We start from the raw sequence: 26,561 nt of genomic DNA on the forward strand, positions 1-26,561 counted from the left end.
GAAAACAGTATGGATGTTCCTCAAAAAGTTAAAATAGAGCTACCCTATGACCCAACAATTGCACTACTAGGTATTTACCCCAAAGATACATAATGAAACAACAAGACACTGAACCCCAATGTTCATAGCAGCAATGTCCACCACAGCCAAACTGGAAGGAGCCACAATGTCCTTTGACAGATGAATGGATAAAGAATATGTGGTATATATATGCAATGGAATATTACTCAGCCATGAGAAAGGATGAATACCTACCATTTGCTTCAACATGGATAGAACTGGAGAGTATTATGCTGTGTGAAATAATCCAACTGGAGAAAAACAATCATCATATGGCTTCACTCACATGTGGAATATAAGAAATAGTGAAAGGGACTATAAGAAAAAGGAGGGAAACTGAGCAGGGAGAAATTAGAGAGGAAGACAAACCATGAGAGATTCCTAACTCTGGGAAACAAGCAAAGGGTTACAGAAAGGAAGGAGAGTAAAGGGATGGAGTGACTGGGTAATGGGCACTAAGGAGAGCACTTGATGGGATGAGCACTGGGTGTTATATTAGATGTTGGCAAATTGAATTTAAATAAAGTATTTTTTAAAAAAAGAAATATAAAATATGAATAGCCCTATGACTATTTAAAAACCAAAATCTGGGCAGCTTGGGTGGCTCAGCAGTTTAGCGCCGCCTTCAGTCCAGGGCATGATCCCAGAGACCCGGGATCGAGTCCCACGTCAAGCTCCCTGCATGGAGCCTGCTTCTCCTTCTGCCTGTGTCTGTGCCTCTCTCTCTCTCTGTCTCTGAATAAATAAAAAAAAAAATCTTAAAAAAATAAAATAAAATAAAAAATAAAAACCAAAATCTACAAAGAAAACTCATGGTCCAGATGGCTTTACCAGCAAATATTTGAGAATAAAACTACATCAATCTTCAATAGTGGTTCATTAATTATAACAAATGTATACTAACGTATGTTAAGAATAGAGGGAATTGGGTGTGGGATATATGGAAACTCTCTGTACTACCCTCACAATCTTTCTGTACATCTTTTTTTTTTTTTTTTTTTTTTTTTATTTATTTATGATAGTCACACAGAGAGAGACATAGAGAGAGGCAGAGACATAGGCAGAGGGAGAAGCAGGCTCCATGCACCGGGAGCCCGACGTGGGATTCGATCCCGGGTCTCCAGGATCACGCCCTGGGCCAAAGGCAGGCGCCAAACCGCTGCGCCACCCAGGGATCCCTCTTTCTGTACATCTAAAACTATTCTAACATAAGAAATTTACTAAAAATTTAAATATCCTACAATTTTAAAAAAAGACTACACTGATCTTGCATAAACTCTTTCATACAGTAGGTAATAGAAAACTTTCCAATCCATTTTACGAGGCCAGCATGACACTGATATCAATCTGTCAAGGACATTTCAAAAAAAGGAAAAATTATTTGCCAAATCTCATTCCAACACATAGCTCTCACAAATCCTAAATAAAACATTAGCAAACCAAATCCAGCAAGGATAATGCATTATAATGAAGTTGGGGTTATTCCAGAAACACAAGGTTTATTTAATATTTGAAAATAAGTCCATCTATTTCCTTATTCAAAGAGTAAAAATGATAACCTCATTAGATTCACGAAAAATATTTCCTAAGATTCAACAACATTTGTCTTTTTAAAAAAAACAAAACCCACAACGCCTGGGTGGCTCAGCGGTTGGGCATCTGCCTTTGGCCCAGGGCGTGATCCCAGAGTCCCAGGATCGAGTCCCGTGTCGGGCATCCTACATGGAGCTTGCTTATCCCTCTGCCTGTGTCTCTGCCTCTCTCTCTCTCTCTGTGTGTGTCTTTCATGAATAAATAAACAAAATCTTTTTTTTTTAAACAAAATCTTTAAAAAAATAAAATTTTAAAAACCCCTCTAGGAACTATAAATAAGGTAATGTACTTTATCTGAGAAAGAACTACAGTAAACATAATTAAAGGCAAAGAGTAAAAGGTATCCTTTTGAAACTGGGGACAAGAAAAAGATACCTACTCTTACTACTTTTATTCAACATTATACTAGAGGTCCTAAACACCATAATAAAAAAAGGAAAAGATATACAACATTTGAGAGAAAAGATGAAATAAAACTCTCATTATTCACAGATAATATGATTATGCACATACAAAACCAAAGGAATCTACAGAGGGTTTATTAGAATCAGGGACTTTAATAAGACTGCTAGGTTTAAACCAAATATATAAAAATTGATTGTATTTCTATCTACTACTAACAATTATAAAATGAAATTTATGTAATGATGCAATTTATAACAACACTGGAAGTATGAAATATCTAGGAATGAGTCTAATAAATGTTTAGGGCCTCTACAAAAAAATATTTTAACACAATACTGATAAAAATAAAAAGCTCTAAAAAATAAATAAAAAATAAAAAGCTCTAAAATAAATGAAGGGCTATGTTACATTCATGATGGGAATTCAACTGTAAAGATGTCAATTCTCCCCAACTGACCTACTGAGTCAATGAAAAACTAATCAGGGGATCCCTGGGTGGCCCAGCGGTTTCGCGCCTGCCTTTGGCACAGGGCGTGATCCTGGAGTCCCAGGATCGAGTCCCAGGATCGAGTCCCGCGTCGGGCTCCCGGGCTCCCGGGTTCCCGGCATGGAGCTTGCTTCTCCCTCTGCTTATGTCTCTACCTCTCTCTCTCTTTCTATGTCTATAATAAATAAATAAAAATAAATCTTCAAAAAAAAAAAGAAAAACTAATCAAAATCACAAGAGATTTTTGTTAGTTTTTTAAAAATTATCAGGCTCATCCTAAAATTTACATGAAAATGCAAAAGGCCTTGGTGAGGATTGAAAAAAAAGGGAACCCTCCTGCATTGGTGGTGGAAATGTAAACTAATACAGCCACAGTGGGAAAGAGGGTGGATGTTCTTCAAAAAATTAAAAACAGAAATACCATCTTGTCTGGTAAAAATTCCACTACTGGGTACTTATCCAAACGCTATTTTGAAAATACAAAGGGCTAAGAATAGAAAAGATCATCTTAAAGTTGGGAAGATTTGCTGCATCAGATATGAAGATAGAACAATTAGGATAGGTGGCACTGGTATAAGAAAAGACAATGAGAGAAAATAACCCAGAAACAGACACACAAACATGGACATTGGATTCTGTGACAAAAGTGGTACCACAGAGCAATGGAGAAAGATGAGGCTTTTCAATAAATTGTGCTGGACAACTGGATATCCACAAAGGAAAAAATCCAACTTGACTTCTTCCTCAAACCAAATCTAAAAATTATTCCACATGAATTTTAGTCATAAATGTGGAAGACAAAAAGAAAAAAAAACCAAACAAATGTTCAGAGTTTGGCCATAGGTTCTTGTCTGAGATCTCCTAACCCGTGGGGCCTGTGGATAGAATTCAAGATATAAAAGGTATTTCTGATAGATCCTGTATCCTCTCACGTCTTAGCATTTTAGTGTGCCAAACCTAAGTGACTGTGTCTATATTTTTGCCTGAGGTTTTCTAGGAGTTGTTTCGAGTGCTGAAAATTAATGCCCTGCCCCTAGCTCCAACCAACAACTGATATATATGAGGAATATGGGTGAGGAACAAAGACAATGTTGTGAGGAACCAGTTACCTAGAGATCCAAGTCTGTTAATTCCTTGCATGATAACACTCCCTTTATGAAGCACCTTCACTTCCCTGCCTCAAAACCAATATATTTCTTGGTGATCATTCCCCATATTAATTATTTATACTCGAATTCTTGTCTCGGGATCTGCTTCTTGAGAAACTGAGACATCTGAGACCCAAAGTTACCATGAACTTGAGTGGTGAAAAACAATTACTTCTCTATTTTCATAACTGCTAACTGGAAATGCTAAATTCCAGTTATGCATATAAGCAACAAACCAAAGCAGTGTTAGTGGCACCCACGACCTTGTCTCCAACAGAAATTACAGATATTTTAATATTACATGACAGTTGCTGTAAATATCTCAAAATGTTTTTTACATCCCTTGCTACTTTGAAACTGTGAGTTATTAGTAACTACTGAAATGCATGTAACTGCGGTCTTTCTGCCTATAATATTGTGCATTCTTCCTGTCTATTATGTCACCTGTTGAGCAACTATCTCTGGGCCAACTAATTACTCAGCCACAAAACAGTTAAGTGTTCTACAACTAGAGATCAACTCAAAAAGGGTGAATTCTTGGAAAACCTATTCTTGCCTTGTAGTGTAATATAAAAGCTTTAATTTCATATACAACAACTATGTACAATTAAACTTTACCTCGTGATTTTTAAACGTCATTTTTTGTTACTGAAGCATTAACTAAGAATTACACAAATGATTATCAAAAATTTATTTTTTATATCTTGATGCTGTATTTCAATAACTTTACGGTATAATTTTTGTAAGTTTAAAACCATGCAAAACTAAACATTATGCTATTTGGGAAATTTATACATGTGAAATTATTTTAAAAAACAATTAAACTGTAAAATTCAAGATTCTGGTTGTCTGGTGGGGGAGGAAGCAGATGATGCAAGCAAGAAGATAAGGAACCTATCAGTTTTATTGTTCTTTGCCCCAAATTAGATGGTAGGTAAATGTGTATTATACTACATATATATATTTCATATTTCATATATATTCCTTTACACTTATGAAATATTTTGTAACTAAAATGAACATTCATAGAAGAAAAACTTCTTGAAAATTAACATGTGACAGCAGAAAAAAATTACTTCAAAGTTAAAATGGAAAAATGCTCCGGAATTTAAATTAAAAAATGAAGAAATGAAAAAACTGGAAGAGAAGAGAAAAGGTAAATTAGAAGGTCAGTAAAAAACGATCCACCTCTGAGTTAAGGGGAAATTCAGAAAGAGAAACCAAGAGAACATGAAGAGAAGGAAAAAAAAAAGAAATAATACAAAGTAATCTCCTGAACTGAAGAGTTTTCAGATTAAACAAGTCTACCAAATTACCTGAGCACAAAACTCTTTTTCCCTTAGAGGTATACCCTTAAAGTATTTATACATGACTGACCCATCCACGACATCATCTGGAAATCTCAGAACATTAGGAATAAGGGGAAGGTTTTTAAAACCTACAAACTGGAGATGGGAGGGGGGCGGGGGGGGGGGGGACGCCAGAGTGGGAGATTGCTTCTCAAATAGCAACCCTGGTGGCTAGAAGGGAACGGAACCAGGACATAAAATGTTATGAGAGAAAAATTTCAAACTAATTCTATGTCCAGTCAAATCAAGCATAAAAGAAGAATAATTGTGTAGGCTTATAACACCTTAAAAAAATTTTGCCCATTCACCCTTCTCAGAAACTTACTTAGAGGGTATCTCCATCAGAGCAAGGAAAGAAGACAAATGATGCTAAGAAACAGGGCAAAGAGAATCTCCTAAGGTTGGTAAAAGAAAATTCTGCTATTTTAAGCTTGGAGAGTAACTAAGCCAGAGTAGGGCAGAGAGAACACACATTTTCAGGACCCCCTCTAGGTGGGGACGGAGAGGAGATCCAAAGACTGTCAGAAGTTTGCAGATGAATTAAGTATGTAGAAAATGAAGCAAATAGTAAAACAAAGTAACTGGTAACTCCAAAGTAATTGTTCTGTGAAGAGTACTTTACCCAATCGTAATAATGTGAACATTTACCCAAATATCATGAGCTATCTACAGCAGGAAGATAGGAGGAAAGGAAGTGAACATGTGTATGTGGTAGAAGTGGAGATGGGGATGGGGGCAAGCAGCTAAAGGGCTCAGATCTCAGCTTCCATAGTAGGAAGGCAAGAGGAGATACATAAAACAAAGGAAAAAAAAGTCAAGAGATAGAGCATAAGCAAGTTGTTTAGGCACATGAAAAGAAATACCAAAATACTCAATTTGATGTATAACTGCCTCTAGGACACAGAAATTAACAACAGGGTCAAAAAAGTGCTTCTTTTCATTGTGAATCTAGTAGTACTATCTCGCTTTTTAAGTTACTTACATATACTGTTCTTTAAACATAAAAATTAATTTCAAAAAAATGTAAATATTAAAGAAAGGTTAAATAATAATAATAGTAGTAATAATAATAATAATAGCCATTTATTTTCCCAAGCACATACTACCTATGGGAAACATGCCAGATTCTTTCACAAATACTATTACTATTCCCTCAGGTCAGTTTTGCAAAGTAGGATTATCCCAATTTCACAGACAAGAAAACTGAAAATGAAAATAAAAAAGGAACACTTTTAAATGTTTTGTTTCTTTTATGTTTTATTTGGTCCTTTACCTTTCCAGCAGTAGCAAAATATTCACCATCAGGGGACCATTCCATCAAATGCACAGATACTGAGGTCCTAAAAAAAAACAAAGTTAAACAGTCAGCATTTTAAAAATCTAGAACACTGTATATGTAAATGGTCAAAATCTATATATAAATGGTCAAAATAAGATTTTCATAACTAGAGTGTTTTCTAAAAATAAAAAATTTCACCTCCCCAAAAATATAAATTAATTAATAAAACTAATCTGAAGTTTACTTTGGGGGTCCAAAGAATACAATCAACATGCAGAAAAGATATCTTCACCTATATGTCCTACCAACATCTTAAATATAACATGTTAAAAATTGAGCTCACCATCCTCCCTGGCTAATCGGTCCCCTTCACATAATCCATATTGTCAATGGTACAGCCATTCTTCCACTAAAGAACAGCTGGCAACTTTCATCACATCTTCCCCTTCCCCACCCATATCTCATCCATTAATGAGTAATTTCCACATGTCAACCTTATCTACTCAAGTCCTGAGGTTATAACTATGTAAATATTTTTGTTTTTAAATAATCAACTGCAACATAGACTGAAGGGTAATATTATAATGGGTTTTTGGTTAGAAAAGGTCCACTTCCTAGGCTTCTAAATGTAATAGTACTATCACTGTGGAAAGGGAATATATTTTAGGAAGCTTTTTTTAAAATTAATGAACAAAACAATTCAGATACTAACTTGCACTGCCAGATGCACTTCCAATCATTTAAAACTGGAGGAATTTTATTATCAATTTCTTCCTCCTCTTCCAGAATGTCACCTCCTGGAGGAGCCCACAGCTGAATAGAATCAGTTGCTGTCAACAATCTGTTATCTGAAATTTAAAGAAAGTTCTGATGAATAAACAAGAATTATATGGATAAAGAAATGAATATGTGGGCTTGTCTTTAGTTCTATAAACTATTCTGCAAAGAATAAGCAATACTGTCTATGAAAAATAGTTGGGGCATATCCATTTTAAAGTTCTAAGAATCCACTACCCAAGAAAGAGTAGTTCTCAGGAGAGACATGAGAACAAAAAAAGAAAAGATAGTACTGGCAAAGGGCTATTGTATGTCACATAAATCTTAAAAAAAAAAAAAAAGTATAACAAAACAAACCCAAAAAGTTCTGATATATAAACACAGAATGTTCTCAGGATATACAACTTAACTAAAGATTAATGAAATTTGTTTTTCTATGCGGACCATAAAAATTGCCCTCATTAATCATGACTGTAAAAAGAGGCAACAGCCATTATCATTAGAGGCTTCTAATCTTTCAAATTTAAAGACAATTAATTTCCTAAAACACAAATAATAAAATGAGATAGGGGTTTTATGGGCCCTATTTCTGATTTTATTTCAGTAACAGTAAAGTACAGCACACATTAACTAAGAAAACAAATCATCACTGTTTCTTGTAATAAGACATTCAAAGGCATAGGAAAAAGCACAGAACTAATAGTAAATTAAGCACTGTACAAAGCAGTGCATACCAACACTTATCCATAGCAAAAAATAAATATACTACTGATCATTTTCTTATTATGAGACTATATCACATTGTAATCATACATTTAAAATCCACATTTACTCTTCATAATCTCTAAATATAATTATTAAATACCTTGAGGGTCCCATGCTAAATTGTACGTCACAGAGCTCAAAAAAAACTGCCCAGTTTTAAGCCACTGACACTTGAGTTGCTGAAACATAGAAAGAAAAAAAAAACATAGGCTTTTTAAAGTAATTTCCACAAACACTACCACTGTATAATTTTCTTTGACTTAAGACCTTATGATCTAAAACAAAGATGTAGGGCAGCCAGGGTGGCTCAGCGGTTTAGTGCCACCGTCCAGGGTGTGATCCTGGAGACCCAGGATCGAGTCCCACATCGGGCTCCCTGCATGGAGCCTTCTTCTCTCTCTGCCTGTGTCTCTGCCTCTCTCTCTGTGTGTGTCTCTCATGAATAAATAAACTAAAAAATATATTTAAAAAATAAAAGATGTAAATACTTCACTATTATATTCGAAATATTGTTTCTAAAATAATATCCAATAGTTCCACTTATCATTTATTCTACCATAACAAGCGCGTGCCATACCCAAACAAAGCATATTATCTCAGGCTTCCTTCCATGTCTATAAACACATTCTCATACTTAGGATATGCTGCTTCTCTCTCCTCTACCTGCAAACCGCTATGCTTACATCAAGATCCAGCTACATCATCCCTTTTGCGGTGTGGCCTCTTCTGACACCCTGGCAGCACTCAGCACTCTGTATTCTACCATTATAACAGTGGTCACACTGGAGAATTATCCATTCATATGTCTGACTCTCCTATTAAATTCTAACTCTGCAGAGCAGTAATTATTCCATAATAAGCTTGTGTCCTGAGTAATGGAACTTGTGTCCTGTAATGGCTGGAACATATGCAGATGCTCAGTAAATGTTTGTGAAAACAAAATAAAAGCACATTAGAAAGAAATGTAAATTATCATAATCTGATGGACTCAAGGTCTAAAATAAAACTAGATATAGTTCCCAAAGTCAATAAATTTGAACTATACAATATATACAATCCACAAACCTATATTACACATGTCATATTTATTTGAATATTTCCGCGTTTTTTTCCTTACCATTTACATTCTAAAAGCTTTAAAAAGATTTAAAATGTAAAAAGCAAAGGCCTTTCCCATGAAATACAGTAAGTAAACAAAGTTCAGACATTTATTTGTGTAAATAAATATAAAATGTCCTTTTATGAAAGTATAGTGTAATGTAAAGCCATGTCACCCTAGGCAAGTTCTACATTAATTGCTTGGCAAGTAATAATAGTTTAATAAACAACAATTCCCTCTCTACTCATATTTTTTAAATACTTAATACTTCATTCAAGATATCATAACTATTGAGAATAACTGCAAAACCTGAATTTCATTATCCAAAACTATTTAAAATAATTGCAAAACCTGAATTTCACTATCTAAAAATAATTTTATATTTTTTAAAGAAAATGTTTTTTTTAACCCTACCACTGCTGATCAAACAAAAGTCAAAACAGTATTTCAAACACTGATTAACATCTATTTTTAGAGTAATAATCAAATCACTCCTACAACTAGAGAAATCCCTAATAGTCTTTTCTTTAGCATTTCTCACAGTGCAATATGTGGGCCAACTCCATAGCAGAAATTTTGAAGATGAGACCTGAAATCTGAATTTTAATATGTACCCTAAGTGACTCAAGCACTCTAAGATGTGACATCCACTTCCTAATACTATCATATTTTAAATTGCATCTATAAATTTAACTTAAAAACTGTTTTTTTGAAATATGAAAAGAAATTATCAAATACATATATTTAATGAAAAATATCAAACCTACTTTTTGAATGCATTTATGAATATTTTTTTAATTTACTACTAACTATATATATATATACTCTTGGCATTCAGATTTCACGCTGGTACTTTTGACTATTCATAAGTGATAATGGCGTTTTAATGTCCATAGTAATTTTTTAAGGGTTAACAATTCCAACCATATAAGGTTTTCTCAATTTTAAGTGGAATTAAACATAGCACCAGAATGAATCTAAATGGTTCTCAATGTAATATGCTAGACCACTCAGCTGATTAGTTTACCTAGTTCCTAACTCCTTCATTAAACAAGTATTTATCTACTTTTTTATTTTTAAAGATGTTATTTATTTATTCATGAGAGACACACAGAGAGAGAGAAGCAAAGACACGGGCAGAGGGAAAGGAGGTTCCCTGCAGGAATCCCAATGTGGGACTTGATCCCAGGACCCTGGGACCATGACCCGAGCCTAAGGCAGATGCTCAACCACTGAGCCACCCAGGAGTCCTAAACAAATATTGAGAAGCATCTACTATGTTCCAGATCCTGTTCTAAGTATTTCAGAAGCGTCGGTGAACAAACGAAACAGAGTTCCATACATACCCTCATGGAGTTCATACTTTAAACAGTAAATAACAAATAAACAAGATAAGTGCTACGGAAAAAAGTTAAAAATAGGAGGATGGGGGGATAAAATAAAGGTGGTAGAAGCAAATGACAGTTTTTAAAATGGGTGGACCCCCCCTAGAAGGTATTACTGAGCAGAGATTTACAGGATCTGCAAGAGCGGGCCCTGAAGCTAGCTAGAGAAACAAACTTTCCAGAGAAGAGAAAAAACAACTCAAAGACCCTAAGAGGGGAAAAGTAACTGTTCAAACAACAGTGAGAATGCCAGTGTGGTTGGAGTGACATCAGAGAGGACAGAAAGAGTAGGAGTTGAGCTCTGAGAGGTGGTAAGTGGTTACTGAAGTAAAGAAAGGCTACGGTCTATTCTAAGGCTTTTTGGCTTTGAGGCTGAGAGAAACACGGAGTTTTCAGGAGAGAAGTGTGTCATGACCTGCTGCTGAGAATAGAGAAGGGGAGAGAGGAACATAAAACATAGAGACTATGCTAGTAATCTAGACAAGAAATAACAGTAGTTCAACTAAGGTAGATCCAAATTAACAGGGGAAATCTTTTAAAAAAAATTTTTTATTGGAGTTCAATTTGCCAACATTTAGCATAACACCCAGTGCTCATCCGCCAAGTGCCCCTCTCAGTGCCCATCACCCAGTCACTCCAACCCCCCACCCACCTCCCTTTCCACTACCCCTTGTTCATTTCCCAGAGTTAGGTGTCTCTCATGTTTTGTCACCCTCATTGATATTTTCACTCATTTTCTCTCCTTTCCCTTTATTTATTCCCTTTCACTAATTTTTATATTTAACACAGGAAATCTCAATTAGCAGTACTGTAGAAAACTGGACTTCTAAAATATCTATATCCCTAGTGAATGTAAAAGATCTTACACCATATGGCACCAGACCAACTTCACATGGATATTCACCTTCAGCCCTAGCTTCTAAGGAGCTCCTTACTGCTACCCACCGGATTCTACACTTACCTCTAAAAAACGTCTACTACCATTTAATACTTACACAATTTCTCTTGTGAGAATTTATGCCCAAGGGCTCAAAAATACAAACAGCATTACCATATGAAGCTGCAATCTAAAAAGAAATGAACAAAGCATTAACATTTAGGAAAAGAAAACATCCTTTTCACATTAATAAATATATAATATATGTAATACAATATAATATATATGCATATATATAATACAATTACATATAATATAATCCCAATATAGTATTTATGATTTATTCCATTCCATAAATATAAGTGAAAAAGTACTGGACTTAAGAATCTCTTCTCCGTTGCCAAAATTCAGCAGGCTTTATTTTACATATCAAATACCAGGTTGATCTGTTCAAAGAAATCATCCTTTTCTATAAGAATTTTTTAAACATAGGAGCAACTTTATTAACAAAGATACATTTCAATGGCACATCTGTCAGAAATTTCATAATCCAGAGAAAATAATATAAAAACCACGAAAAGTAGTAAAAGACATCAAAAAAGTACTAAACAGGTATGCAAAATATATCAAATAAAATGACATTAATTATACCACAAAACAAAAAACACCAATGGGGAAAGCCATCTAGAAGGAATAGAGAAAATGGATGAAGGAGAAATCAGACTCCTCTCCAACTGGAAGAGAAAGAGCTGACATAGACATCTAAATGAACTGAAGTTAGAGATTTGGGGGCCAGCTGGATTTTGCTTCAGGACACACATCTGATAAAAAGGGACATAAATCCCTCTGTTCCTAGAAGATACCAGAACCTGTTTTACAGTAATTCCTTGAAAGCTAATTCTCAGCTCGTCCTCTTCTCAAAGGGGAATCAACTACAAGGAATAGACCAAAAACAACCTCTGCTGACATCCCCAAAGGTTAACCTATAAAACGAAATCACATATATGTTCTTTTAAGGCCAGACAAAAAGGTCTGTCATTTCAGAGCACTCTCACATGTAAGAGTGATTTTCACTGTTACTTAATATCTAACACTCTTTCCAAGAAAAAGCTTTTACTCCACAATGGTGGGGAGGAAGCTACTTACAATGCCCAGCTGAGGTAAACACTCAGGCAAAAAGTGTTATGAATGATCACATTCAACATGTCAGTGAATGAATAAATGATTACAATTACCTAACATAATAAGGTCATAAATGCAAAGTTATCACCACAAGGACTGGGAATAAAGGAAATAAAAGAAGACGGAAATAAAAACAATAAATCAAAAGTACCAGTTTTGCTTTTTTATTTTCAACCAGGTAAGGAAAAGTCGGAACATGGTTATGAACACCAAAGCCTTACATGTGAAAAAAAACTTTGCTCCCAGATAATTTTATTGTGATTGTCACCAGCACATAAATAATTTATTAAAACCCATCTCTGACAACTACCATACAATTCTAGACAGGTTTAAAGATACTCTATTTGGCTTAGGGAGATGAGCACTGAAAAATTAATGAAAGAAATCTGGTACTGTCAGTGCTTTCTAAAGAGTAAGCAACATTTAGGGGAAAAAAACTGAGGGAAAAAAATCAGAAAAGCAAGAAGCAATTATCAAAAACAGCAGGAAATTCAGTGTTTCAATACCAGGTCAATTATGTCACTAGACTGTCATATCATGCCACATTCATACAAATACTAAAGCTTGATACAAGCAACAGAGTGGGACACTAAAAAATAGTATAATAAAAATTTATTATTTGGCATGAATTTGTATCATTACTATTTATCTCCATGAAAATTCCGATTTTACATATCTTTGATAAAATTTGTTACTTCTCAGTAAAGAAAAAGTTTTCGAACATTAAGACTATTTAAATTATTACCCTAATTACATGAAAAGTCTCGTTTTTATATTGTATAGACATTTAACCCTTCTATACAATACTGGCCTTACTGAACTGCTAGAGTAGACAGCAAATATACTATACTTACTTTACATATAACCAAAATTTGATGTATATTACATTTGATGTGTATTTTGGGGAAGAGGTACATTTGATGAAATGTAAATTACTTCATTTTTAAATTTAAATTCAATTTGAAACTATCTCAAAAATAAGGCCTCTGTTTGAAAGTCTAAATGAATAAACTTTAAAATTCTTCATTCAACAAACTTTCATTAAATTAACAGAAGCTTTACAAAGCAGCTGCTATATGATGAATATATTAGACATTAACAATTAGCTAAACTTGATAAAAAAATTTGATGTTATTATAATTTGGGTGAGATAAGGGATGCTATGCAGAGAAGATGAAAGTTTACTTCCTTACTATTGGCTTAATAGTTGCTAGAACTATCAACTAGCATATCAGTATGCACAGAATTGTGAGGCCTAAGGATCTTTTAAGACCGTATAATGGGTAGAATAATTATCACATTACCAGCTTAATGGCTCCTTTCAATTTGTAGACATCCTATCACTTTATCCACCAATAACCATCTAGGCAAGCATATTAATAAGAAACTGTAGGTAAGCCTTGTATAAAAGGATAGGAATACATTAAAAGATGACATTTAATAAGGTAATTAAATCCCTTACTCTTCCATGTTGGTTAGAACACTCCACACAGCTGACTTGAATGTTTCCATGCTTAGCACCAGGAATGATCTGCACACATTCAAAGTCACTTGCCAAAATAACAATATCACAGCCTGATCCATACGCCTAAAAGAGAAAAATTTTACAGTATATATGAAACTTGTGAATTATACTTTAGATCTTACTGCCACAATACTTTGACACATTTTACAAAAATAGTTAATGTAAAAAATGAAGATATCAATTTACAAATAAGACAATAAAAGTCACATCAAAAATAAATAAGTAAAAGTCACATTAAAGAAAAACAGGATGATGACACCCCATGCATTATCTTTCAACAAATAGTACTAACAAAGAAAGAATTCCTCTAATTCTTAAACACTACAGCTTCTATCCCTGCAGATCATAAATCTTCCTGTTTAATCTTTTTTACTAAGCTCATCTTAGTAAACCCCCAAAGAATATAACCTCCATCTGAGGGTAATAAGGCAGTGAAGGCTGCAATTGTGTTCCAGGGTTCAAACCAGGCTTGAGAAAGATCAAGAAAGAAATTAGATGCATTTTCCAACACAAATCCACGTGGCTTAAAAAGCTAGTGAAGTAGGCATGAACCTTCAAGGCAGAATTACATGCACTAAGGCAAACTCACCAACTGCCTATCAGTGAATCCATGAGGCAGCCTGCCTGCCCCCTCCCCTCAACATCATGAGGCATGAGGGAGAGAGGAAATGAACCCAAAGTGGTTTCACACACACAAAAAAAAATTAATTAAAATAAATTTAACTTAATTTAAAAGTAAACTAGTTTATTTAAAATGTTGATAAGTGTAACTATACAATCTGCAAAATGAAACTCAAAATTAAGTTCCTGGAAAAGTCCCTTGTTCAACATAACTATAATAAGTAAAACCAAATGTTTCTTCCTATTGCCACACTTCTTGATGTGTGCTATTCCTGTTTTGCAACTTTATGAATTTTATGAAGACATAAAGGGCAGAGATTAAAGGATACTTTTCCTTTTTCTTTGGAACTCAACTTATGAGTAAGTATTCTAAACAACCTAACAATCTAATTCTCAAATGAAAAAGCCCTGTTAAAAGCTACATATATATACATGTGTGTATATACACTAACAAAATAATTTAACAATAATATATCCCACTATCTCTACACCTTTAAGCAATACAGTTCTGTCCTACAAAATATAGACATCCAACAGCCAGGGTTGACATGTGATGACATGACCAGCCGTATGTGGATAGGAAAGGTCCACATACAGCTGCTAATGAAAGAGGGAAATGAAACCAAAGACCAGGCAGGAAGACAAACACTACTTCTACTGATGCCTAAAATTTCCAACGTTGCCAAAATCCCGCTGTAACTAATATAAACCATCTTAAACTCATGTATTTATAAATACCAGAAAGTTCACCAAAAGAAAAACAAAGAATTTTAGGCAAGGGAAATATAGAAAAAAATCACTTATGGGAAGAAGTAACTACTTACACTCTTACAGACAAGGTGGATTTGGTATACCATGCATTCAAAAAAACTAACCTGAAAGGGAATATTGAGTGCAGGCAAAAGAAATGTTTGCATCACTCTGTTGATTTTTAAAATTATATTATTAGTCCTCACCACAAAAAAAGGGAAAAAATTCTGTAACTATGTATGGTGACAGATATTAACTGAACTTACTGTGGTGATCATTTTGCAATGTATACAAATATTGAGTCACTATTTCAGAGTTGTACCTCTGAAAGTAACATAATGGTATATGTCAATTAAACCTCAATAGAAAAAATTACATTAAAATGACAAAAATAGGGACGCCTGGTTGGCTCAGCGGTTGAGCGTCTGCCTTTGGCCCAGGGTGTGATCCTGGAGTCCAGGGATCGGGTCCCACATAGGGCTCCCTGCATGGCCTGCTTCTCTCTCTGCCTGTGTCTCTGCACCACCACCACCCCCATCTCTCTCTCTCTCTCTGCATCTCATGAACAAATAAATAAAATCTTTTTTAAAAAATGACAAAAATAATCTTACCTTTAAACAATATTTCAAAATTTCCAAAGTGCTTTATAGTATTAGCCCAACAAAGCAAAGTGATGAAAAGAGCATAAACTTTACTTTGAAATCACAATGTGCAGGGTTTTCAATTTGGGTTCTGCCATACTTAATGATCTTAAGTTACTCGAACTGTCTGAGAATTTCCTTGTGGTAAAATGGGAGAAATAATATTAACCTCTTAGGATAATTATGAAAATTAAAATAGAAAATCTGTTTGCATAGTGCTTAGCACACATCATTCGTTAAGAAAAACAAAACAAAACAAAAAAACAGTGCATGATGTTCCAAGCCTGTGCCAGAGACGGGGACTACACAACCACAGGATGTGGTTCCAGTGAGTCTAGTGGGAAGATGACTAAATGAATCACCAGGCACAATTAAATGACAAACTGCCATGACAGAGATATCCACAAACTACCAGAAGACAGAAGGTAATCAATAAATATATCACTCCCCCTTTAATCTTTGCAATAAATCTAAAAGGAAGGTATCATTTCTTTATACAAAATTCATTACTTTGCCTGAGATTACATAGTAAGCAGAAGATGTTCAAATTCTGGTTCTTACAATTCTTGGGCTATTTTCCCCTATATTATATGTCAAAGACACTAAAATATTCCAGATATTAGTATACCTGCTTCTCTAAAGATGGGCCATTCCTAGCAACTGGTACTAGAGACAGGCTTTTACTGCTCAATCACCAAAAAGGATATTTACTCTTCCTTAGATATTCATAATTGCTGGATCTTTTCCAAGGGACATGTACCATACTCCTTAGCTGTAGGGAATCCTGCCATTTTTCTGATCCTGCAATAGTTCTCAAACCTGGCTCCATCAAAATCACCTAAGGAACCTATTTAACACAATTTGCTTAGTCCCACCAACTTCCTAAATCACAATCTTCATGGATAAAAGAATTTGAGAATATCTACCAAAATTTTAAATATACCCTTCACTCAAACAAATCTTTATTTTACACTATAAGCACACTTACAAAACTCTGCCAAAACATACGTAGAAGGATAGTAACTGGCTTATTATTTATAACAGCAAAAACTGAAGATAATCATACTGTCCATCAGTAGGGGAGGTTAAATAAATTACGGAATATCCATACACTGAATCACTATGTAGCTACTAAAAGTTTAGAGACCACTAGTCTATAATGGTCTCAATGGGACTCCTGGGTGGCTCAGCAGTTGAGCACCTACCTTCAACCCAGGGCGTGACCCTGGAGTCCCAAGATCAAGTCCCACATCGGCTCCCTGTGTGGAGCCTGCCTCTGTGTGTCTCTCATGAATAAATAAATAAAATCTTTTTAAAAAATAAAAATAATAATAAAAATAAAATGGTCTCGAATTCCTTATCAAACTAGTAATTCCCATAAAAATAGAACAAATGTGTGTGGTACTGGATTCCTAGATCCACAATAAGGCAATGCCTACAATTTTATACAATATCCATGGTCATAGCTAGAACAGAAGCCCTTAAACCACTGCAAGCAAACAACCTGCAAAAGTACAGGGAAGACTATTATTACTCTTTAAAGAGTCTAAAGTAGGGAAAAATGGGAACCTCATAATCAGTCAAGATTGAATCACATGCATTCTATAACTGAAGGCTCGTGAGATTTTAATTATTTATATAAATGTGTTTAGTATCTGTCAGGTTCCCACTATACTGGAATGTCTATCAGAGCAAGCAACCATGTCTTATTTATCTCTGTACTCCTAGCACCTAGCATAAGCAGCCTTCGATAAATATATGTATAACAAACAAATGATCCGAATCTTCCTAATTTCTGGTTCCAGAAGTCTCAATACCTAGAAACAAGGTCAAAGAACATGGAGTTCAGACAGATGACATACGTCATTGCTAATAATAATCTGGCCAAATTTACAATAGTAGCTACACAAGGAAAGAAAGATTTGGGCTGATTTCCAGCCTAACAGTATCATGGATTTAGAAGATCTACCAGAAGGGAATCTATCAAAGCCCTCCTTAATAATTCACTATTTACTGAAAACTTACTATAGTAAGGCCATCTGCTAGGTCTTTATGAACACTGTATATTCACAGGCCACTTTATAAAGATGTAGAAACTGAAGCCCAGAAAGGGTAAGTAGTTTGTTCAAGGTCATAGAGTAAGGATTCATTTGCTTATAATAAAGCTTCTGTTCTTTCCCACTACATCACTCCATCTTTACTCTGTCTTCTTAGTGCTAGAAGGCCCATGTTCATCTTTGTAATCTCAAGTATTTACCACAGCACCTAGCACAGAGTTAAGTACTTAGTAAAAAACCAACTGCTAAGAAGGATTATACAAAAGCTACAATTACAAAAAAAAAAAAAAAAAAAAGATACAATTACGCAGGAGATTCCCATTCTCTCAATTTTAGGTCAAAAGCAATTCTGTTTCCATTCTTCTTTTTCAGAATTCAGTCTTACTAGAGAAAGAAACTGTAGTGCAGGAGGAAAAGAGGGTACTCACTGAGACTACACACAAATACTAAAATGAACCCAGGGAATAGGGGAGTGGGTTCCTTTGTACTAGGTAAATGATGTATCACTGATTTAACGGAGTATAAACTACTCCACATGTGGGAGATAAGCCACGGGATCATTACTGTAAAGCAGGAAAAGGGGCAGCAAGCCTGCAGCAAATGGAATCCCTTAGCCAGGTTCTTCTTCCCTTGGGTTCTTGGCAGAACCACTCCTGTGCCACAATACCACATACCAGTGTCCTGCACTAAGAACACTACTGACCTATAAAATTTTTCATCTCAAAGTCAAGGATACGGTTTGGCCCCAACAGATAGATAAGGCCTAAGAAAAGAGAACGCATTTTAGAAAAACACACTTTCCTTCCATTCATGTGGGAGGATTTCTTTTATGGAAGAACTGAACTGTCTTTATGATGATAAAGAATAACAAGCTGACAACAGTGAGTCATAATAAGAGATCATTCTGTAGTACAAGCCCTAATGTCAAAGACATGCTTTAAATAAATTAATCTTCACTTAAAAAAAAAAAAAAAACTGTAGTTTCAGACACTAAACCATCCTTTTAGGAAAGAGAAAAGTAGTATGTGCCTTGAGAAATGAAACCGAGTTTTCAACCCAAAGTCTAATGGATGTAAGTCATAGATGGTCTCAGAAAGTCTCCAAATTCCTGGAAATTACATTGAAAGTCATAAGAACATGCTTGTTTTCCTGAATCCACAGATCTCATTAGTTTGTCCAGAAGAACCTCTCCTTTAGACACAGTACATGGTGTGTCCTATTTTCTCACAGTAATTCTACAGAAGCCAAAAATTTGAGTATTTCTTATTACCAAGATTCTTTTCTGTTTTTAGCTGTGACACCCAAAATTTCATTAGAAGAGCCTTGTCAATTAGTTGAGGGTGAACAACAAAGTCATGCTCTTTTTTTCCTTACCAAAATTTCACTTAAAGAAAAAAATTATCTTTTTTTTAAAATTAAATATCTTCTAAAGTCATACAGTACTCTGAATTAACATACTATCATTATCATAATAAAGTAATGCTGCCTTCCCTAGAGGGTTTAATGTCATTGTGATTAAGTGTATCTGAATAGACATAACACAATTATTGTCCTAACTTAGGTTTTATGTATGATTGCCTTAACATTATTTTAAGAAAAGTAAACTAATACTCATATCCCACAAACTTCTAATTTTTTAGATTTCCTTTAAGTCTTAAAGTGTAAAGAAACATTTTTTAAAAAATCCTACACAAATATAAATTTTCCTATGTGAATATAAAATACAAATAGATAAATTACACTGGCATTTTCTATGGAATACTTGGATGCTTTAATATTCTGGTGGTTACAGGGTCAAAGTTAGAGGTCATTGACAACTGCTGACATGTACCTAAATTTAAAAGAAGAAAAGCACTGGTGAATTAAGAGGTATTAAGCATGCTGAGAGGTTTATCTAATTTAACAAGGTATTGTGGTCTTACCAAGAATACCAAGTGTCACTGTTAAATTCCCACCTCTCCCTGATAGTGAATTTTGACTCATGTAAATACATTAACCCTTCTACAAATGAGGGCATGTGTCATTAAGAGCTAAAAAAATAATTACAAGCATTTTAAGAGGTACCATTTATTGAAAGCCTACTGGGTAACAGATACTATACTATGCATTCTACATTCCTAGTCTCTTTTTCAAGACTGCAGTAATCCCAGAAGTTAGCTATCATTTCCACTTTAATATGCGGAAAGGGAAGTTCACAGGATTTAATCAAATTCTTAAGTAGCAAGGTAAATACGAGGCTGGGAGGCAAATTCAGGTCTCTTTATACTGTTTTATCCACTTCACGAATGACCATCTTTTTTTTTTTTAAGATTTTATATATATATGTGTGTGTGTGTGTGTATATACACACACACACACACACACACACACACACATATTTTTTTAAGACTTATTTACTGAGCCCCATGACCACCTTCTTTCGCTTTGTTTTCTATTGCTCAAATTTTTGTTCTTCTCATTGGTTGGGTAATTACACAAATTCATTTAAATTCTTCAATGCTGCTGTGATCTTTGCTCTATAACAAAAAGCTAAAGAAAAGACAGGGTTGTCTGGCTTTGAAAGTCACTTGGTTATGCCGAGTTATCTACAGAAAACATCTTAAGAGGCCAGTCTTGACCTATGAAAAATCTTACAATCAAGAAAATGAAGCACAGATTAACAAAAATTTCCCAAGAAAACATCCTTTCCCTTTTCATTTTATTTATGTAATTAAATACCTAACTGCTATACTCCTCAGAACTAAAAATTAACTTGTAGGGGTGCCTGACTGGCTCAGTCACTGGAACACTTGACTCTTGATCTTGGGGTCATGAGTTCGAGCCCCCTATTGGATTTAAAGATTACTCTGAAAAAATTAACTTTGGGATGCCTGGGTGGTTCAGTGGTTGAGTGACTGCCTTTGGCTCAGGTTGTGATCCCGGCATCCTGGAATCGAGTCCTGCATTGCACTCCCTTTGGGGAGCCTGCTTCTCCCTCTGCCTGTCTCTGCCTCTCTTTGTGTCTCTCAGGAATAAATCAAATCTTTAAAAAAAATTAACTTCTAAAACAAATTTTTGAATGGGTCCCTTCTTAAGCTAGAATTTTCATGTATCACTTATCCACAAAATCCACCTACAAGTTAAATAACCATCTTAAATGTTTAATTTTAATATTTTCACTAAGATTTTTTTCATAGAAAAAGTAACAACACTAATTTAAAAACTAAATAGGGAAATTAGTTCACCTTACCCTTGGCCACTCCTCCTCATTCCCAAGAAGCAATCATTTCAGTTACCTATGAAATGTTTAGGGTATATATAAGTGTATCTATGTGTAAACATTTTATTACATAAAGGGATTATGCAACACACAATTCTGCAACCAGTTTTCCACTTAATTAACAATTTATCTTGGAGAACTTTCCTTAATAGCATAGAAAGAATTGTCTCATTCTTCTTAATAGCTGCAAAATCTTCAATTTCGTGGCTTTGTCATAATTAGTTTGTACTCTTTCACTATCATAAAATGTTCTTCAGTGAACACCTATGTATTTATGATATTACACTTATGTGTGCAAGTATACTCAAAGGATAAATTCTAAGACATAGTTTGCTGGGTGAGTGATTAATATCAGTAACTACTGGTAATTGCCCTCCAAAGATTTTATTCCCCATATATAAAAAGTACCTTTTTCTCCACTTCCTAACAGATAATTATCAAATGTTTTTATCTTTCCATTCTAACAAAACCTGGTGTCATCCTGTTGTTTTAATTTGTATTCTTATTGGGAGGAAAATTGAGCACCTTTCCATTTATTTATTTTATTCATTTATTGACCACTTATATTCTGTTCTCTGAAAACTATTCTTGTTATTGTCTGGTTTTTTAATTTAAATTCAATTAGCCAACACATAGTACATCATTAGTTTCAGATATAGAGTTCACTAACTTATCAGTTGTATAGAACACCCAGTGCTCATTACATCACATGCCCTCCTTAATGCTCATCACCCAGGTACCCCACCCCCACTTCCCCTCCAGGAACCCTGTTTATTTCCCATAATTAAGAGTCTCTCATGGTTTGTCTCCCTCTCTGATTTCTTCCCAGTTTTTCCTCCCTTCCCCTATGATCCTCTGCACTGTTTCTTATGTTTCTTATGCTTCATATGAGTAAAACAATATAATTGTCTTTCTCTGGTTGACTTATTTTGCTTAGCAAATAACAGCCTCTAGTTCCACCCACGTTGATGTAAATGGGAAGATTTAATCCTTTTTTGATGGCTAATACTGCACTGTATACACACACACACACACACACACACACACACCATCTTCTTTATCCATTCATCCGTAATGGCCACCTGGGATCTTTTCACAGTTTGGCCATTGTGGACATTGCTGCTATACACACTGGGGTGCAGGTGCCCCTTCAGATCACTACATTTGTATCTTTGGGGTAAATACCTAGTAGTGCAATTGCTGGGTCATAGGATAGCTGTATTTTTAACTTCCTGAGGCTACTGGTCCTTTTTTTTTTTTTTTTTTTTTTAATTTATGATAGTCACAGAGAGAGAGAGAGAGAGAGAGAGTGAGAGAGAGAGGCAGAGACACAGGCAGAGGGAGAAGCAGGCTCTATGCACCAGGAGCCCGACGTGGGATTCGATCCCGGGTTTCCAGGATCGCGCCCTGGGCCAAAGGCAGGCGCTAAACCACTGCGCCACCCAGGGATCCCTGGTCCATTTTTTTAACTGAGTTTTTGGTACTGTTGTTCTGAATTATTTATAACAGCAGTTTATAGATTAAGGAAACTCACCCTTTGTCATATGTAGCTAATAAGTTAAAAAAAAAAAAAAGACCAAATGCCTGAATTAAAAATATATTAAGCAAAGGACAAATCATTATTTTTCATTGAAATCATATATTTATATAGTACACAATTCCAATTTGAAAAGTTTTATAAATAGATCACAATAGGCCATGGACTATTTTAAAAGCCCAATTAATGGATTACTTTATATGTTTACATACAAAAAATATACAAACTTATTGAGATTTCTCAAAATGAATTTTAAGTCCACAAAATAACAGTATTTATCAGTAATATATTCAGCCTCCTTTGTCCTTCCAAGCGTCTATACCTAAAATCAAAGCCTTAACCGTTATCAACGACTGCCCCCCACACCATCCCCCCCGGAAAGAGATAAGCCTTCTGCCAGTGAGGCAGAAGCCCATACTACAGTTAGAAAAGGAGGAGAAGATAGTATTTAAACAAACGGTTCTTCTTTCCACATGACTTAGAATAGACTTTACTAATATGATTCAATCATCCTAACAGCCTAAAGTCCACTCAAGATGCTGAATGAGGAAAAAAAAAATGCTGAATGAACAGAATAAATAAATGAGAAACTAAACAGTATGCAAAAAGCTTAGAGCAAAAAAATCACCCTAGGTCAAGAGACAGGTGAAGTTAATTACATGCATGGTAAACAAAGGGGATTGTTTCTTTAGAAACAACTCACATCAGGAAATGCAAAATTAACAGACTACTTATAGTAGAAAAAAACCCAAGCTGCAAGCTGAATGAAATACAAAACTTAATAATATATAAAAACAAAAATCTATGGCTGAAAAAAATCGAAGAAAATTTAAGAAATGAGTGGGGAAAAAAAGAAATATTACAAGTACTTGTGATTAAATGGTAAGAAACAAAATAATTCTTGTTTTAATTTCTTCCTAACAACCCCAAAGAAATGACAGATCCGAAAGTAAAACTTTAATTAAAACTTTGTATTTTAAAAAATCTTTTTTTTTAAAAAAATCTTAAATATTAGTTAGAAAGTAGCCAATTTTGATAATTTACTGACAAAATAGATGGAGCTATAACAAACTTCTAAATACTACACTAGAGAGAAAGACACCTGCAGCACAACCTATGCCTATTTCTATCACCCTGAACAAAGTACAAATATATGGGTTTTTTTTTTATTTACTGATGCTAGTAGGTAATATCTGAAAAGCAAATGAGACCTTATAAAGAGAAATATGCAATAATTAATTAGTTTGCTTTAATAAGCTATTACAAAATCAGCTCTATCTCCAGCTTACATGCATTTTCACAAAAAGTAGGTCTGGAAGCAGAAATCAAAAATCATCTATTCTAAATCTGTCAGTGCTAAGAATAAACCATTCAAAGTATTACTTACCAAAAATTCCTAAAGGAAATCACAGCAGTATTGATAAAAATAAGTCTATACATGGCTGGCCACCATGTATAGAAACCTAGAACCACCTTTCAGCTTCAGATTTGTTCTCTAAAGCTTGGGATACACAACAATTTACTTCATAAAGAATAATGAAGTAAAAGACTACTTTTTTTAAATGGCTACTTCTAAAGAAATAGAATAATTTCTTGACATTAAATTATGAGAAATACAGAAAATAAGTGACTCAGTATTTTGTTAATTTGTTAACACATTTTATTAAAGAATTTTAAAGTTAATAGTACATTAATATATACCAAAATTAATATGTAATATTTGACAATTTCCACTTATTTTGTAACTAATGGAAATTTCAAGATACTCATTTAACCTAAGTATTGATATTTTGAGGGAGATGGTCCTGACAGTGTTCCAAAAAATATTTCCCAAATGATTAAACTATTACATTGTTACTCTCAATTCTGTCAATTTGATGGAAAGAATATATCCCTGAGAATCTAGAAATGCTAATACTGACTATAACAATCTCTATAGATATTTCCTTCATCAGTAAAATGGAAAGACCGTAACTAGATCGCTTCTGAGATCCCTTTAATTTTTCAGTTGTGTGCACAAATTTGCTTCAAAAAGTCCTGAGATAAGGGATACCTGGTGGCCCAGCAGCTGAGCGTCTGCCTTTGGCTCAGGGCGTGACCCTGGATCCAGGATGGAGTCCCACGTCAGGCTCCCTGCATGGAGCCTGCTTCTCCCTCTGTGTCTCTGCCTCTCTCACTCTGTGTCTCTCATGAATAAATAAATAAATCTTAAAAAAAAAAGTCCTGCTAAAAAGATCAAATAATCTAGTGTGCATTATTCTGCACAGAGACACAGATAAATGGTCTATATGCTGTAACTCCCTCCCTTACTACTGACAGGATGTGAGGATGGTCCAGAGTAATGACCAGTGGCTATCAGCCAGCTGACAGAGATGGTCTATGCCAAGCAAAGTCTACTCTGAAGAATCTAAATCAAAGACCCAGGGTTAGCAGGAAAGTTAAGCTGAAAAGTCATTAATGTTCAGGGATAAATCAGCAATCTGAAACTAAAACCATCAGTTTAAGAAATGAATGGATCAGATATCCAAAAACAAAGAATTCATGAAAATACAAGTACATAAAATCCCTAAGAGAAGGCAGTCTTGATTCTACCCAATCACCCTGAAATCCAACTGCCCCTCCTTGATGGTTCATTGAAATAAATCTTGCTTTTACTTCAGTTCATCTGTCCCCTGACTTGAACTAAAACTGATACAAAGATTGGGAATAGGCAGAGCAGGGCTTCAAAAAAAAAAAAAAAAAAGTGGAATCAGCTATGATTAGATTAGGGAATTAAAGTAGAGAACATAATGAGGACCCTAGGTTGGAAAGCTAGCCAAACAGGATGTATAAAAGATACAGTTACCAAATCAGTCATCTATGATTCCTTGGGATCTACCACAGGTCAGACATACCTCCTTTTATTGTGCTTTGCTTTGTTGTACTTCAGAGAAACTATGTTTTTTCAAATTGAAGGTTTGTGGCAGCCCTGCATCAAGTAAGTCTACTGGTACCATATTTCCAAGAACATGTGCCACTTTATTTCTGTGTCACATTTGGCAATTCTCACAATATTTCAAATCTTTTCTTATTATTATATTTGGTATGCCAATCTGTGATCAACAATCTTTAAGATCATTGTGATTTTTTGGGGTACCATAAACCATGCCCATATAAGACAGCAAATTTAATAACAGTTGTACGGGTTCTGATTGCAGACACTGAGCGGCCATTCCCCCAAAACTCCCCCTCTCCTTGGGCCTTCCTATTCCCCGAGACACAATATTAAAATTAGGCTAATGAATAACTCTTTGATGACCTCTAAGTGTTCAAATGAGAGAAAGAGTTACACATCACTCACTTTAGATTAAAAGCTGGAAATAATTAAGCTTAGTAAGGAAGACATGTGTAGAGCTAAGACAGGCCAAAAGGCAGGCCTCTTGGGTCAAACAGTTAGTCAAGTTGTAAATGCAAAGGAAAAGTTCTTGAAGGAAATTGTAAGTGCTACTCTAACGAACACATGAATGATAATGAAGTGAAACAGTCTTATTGATGATATGGAGAAAGTTTTAGCAATCTGGATAGAAGATCAAAGAAGCCAAAACATTCCCTTGAGCCAAAACCTACACCAAGGTAAAGCCCTAACTCTAATTCTCTGAAGGCTAAAGGAGGTGAGGAAGCTGCAGAAGGTAAGTGTGGGGCTAGCAAAGTTGGATCACGAAGTTTAAGGAAAGAAGTCATCTCCACGACATAAGAGTGCAAGGTGAAGCAGCTCATGTTCTCGTA

At 34.8% G+C, this 26,561-nt stretch overlaps 1 protein-coding gene across 4 annotated transcripts in view; it reads right to left on the reverse strand.

Annotated features, from left to right (window-relative positions):
* DMXL2 (Dmx like 2) overlaps nt 1-26,561 on the reverse strand; it is a 152,715-nt gene that overhangs the window by 105,069 nt on the left and 21,085 nt on the right. For all 4 annotated transcript variants that reach the window (XM_077881089.1, XM_077881086.1, XM_077881088.1 and 1 more), the window contains exons 2-6: nt 13,869-13,994; nt 11,343-11,414; nt 7,964-8,042; nt 7,034-7,169; nt 6,316-6,382 (exon numbers count right to left, since the gene is read on the reverse strand). In XM_077881089.1, coding sequence (XP_077737215.1) covers nt 6,316-6,382; nt 7,034-7,169; nt 7,964-8,042; nt 11,343-11,414; nt 13,869-13,994 — 480 coding nt within the window. The remainder of the gene's footprint in view (nt 1-6,315; nt 6,383-7,033; nt 7,170-7,963; nt 8,043-11,342; nt 11,415-13,868; nt 13,995-26,561) is intronic.

This window comes from Canis aureus, chromosome 32 (genome assembly GCF_053574225.1).
Source record: "Canis aureus isolate CA01 chromosome 32, VMU_Caureus_v.1.0, whole genome shotgun sequence".
NCBI lineage: Eukaryota > Metazoa > Chordata > Mammalia > Carnivora > Canidae > Canis > Canis aureus.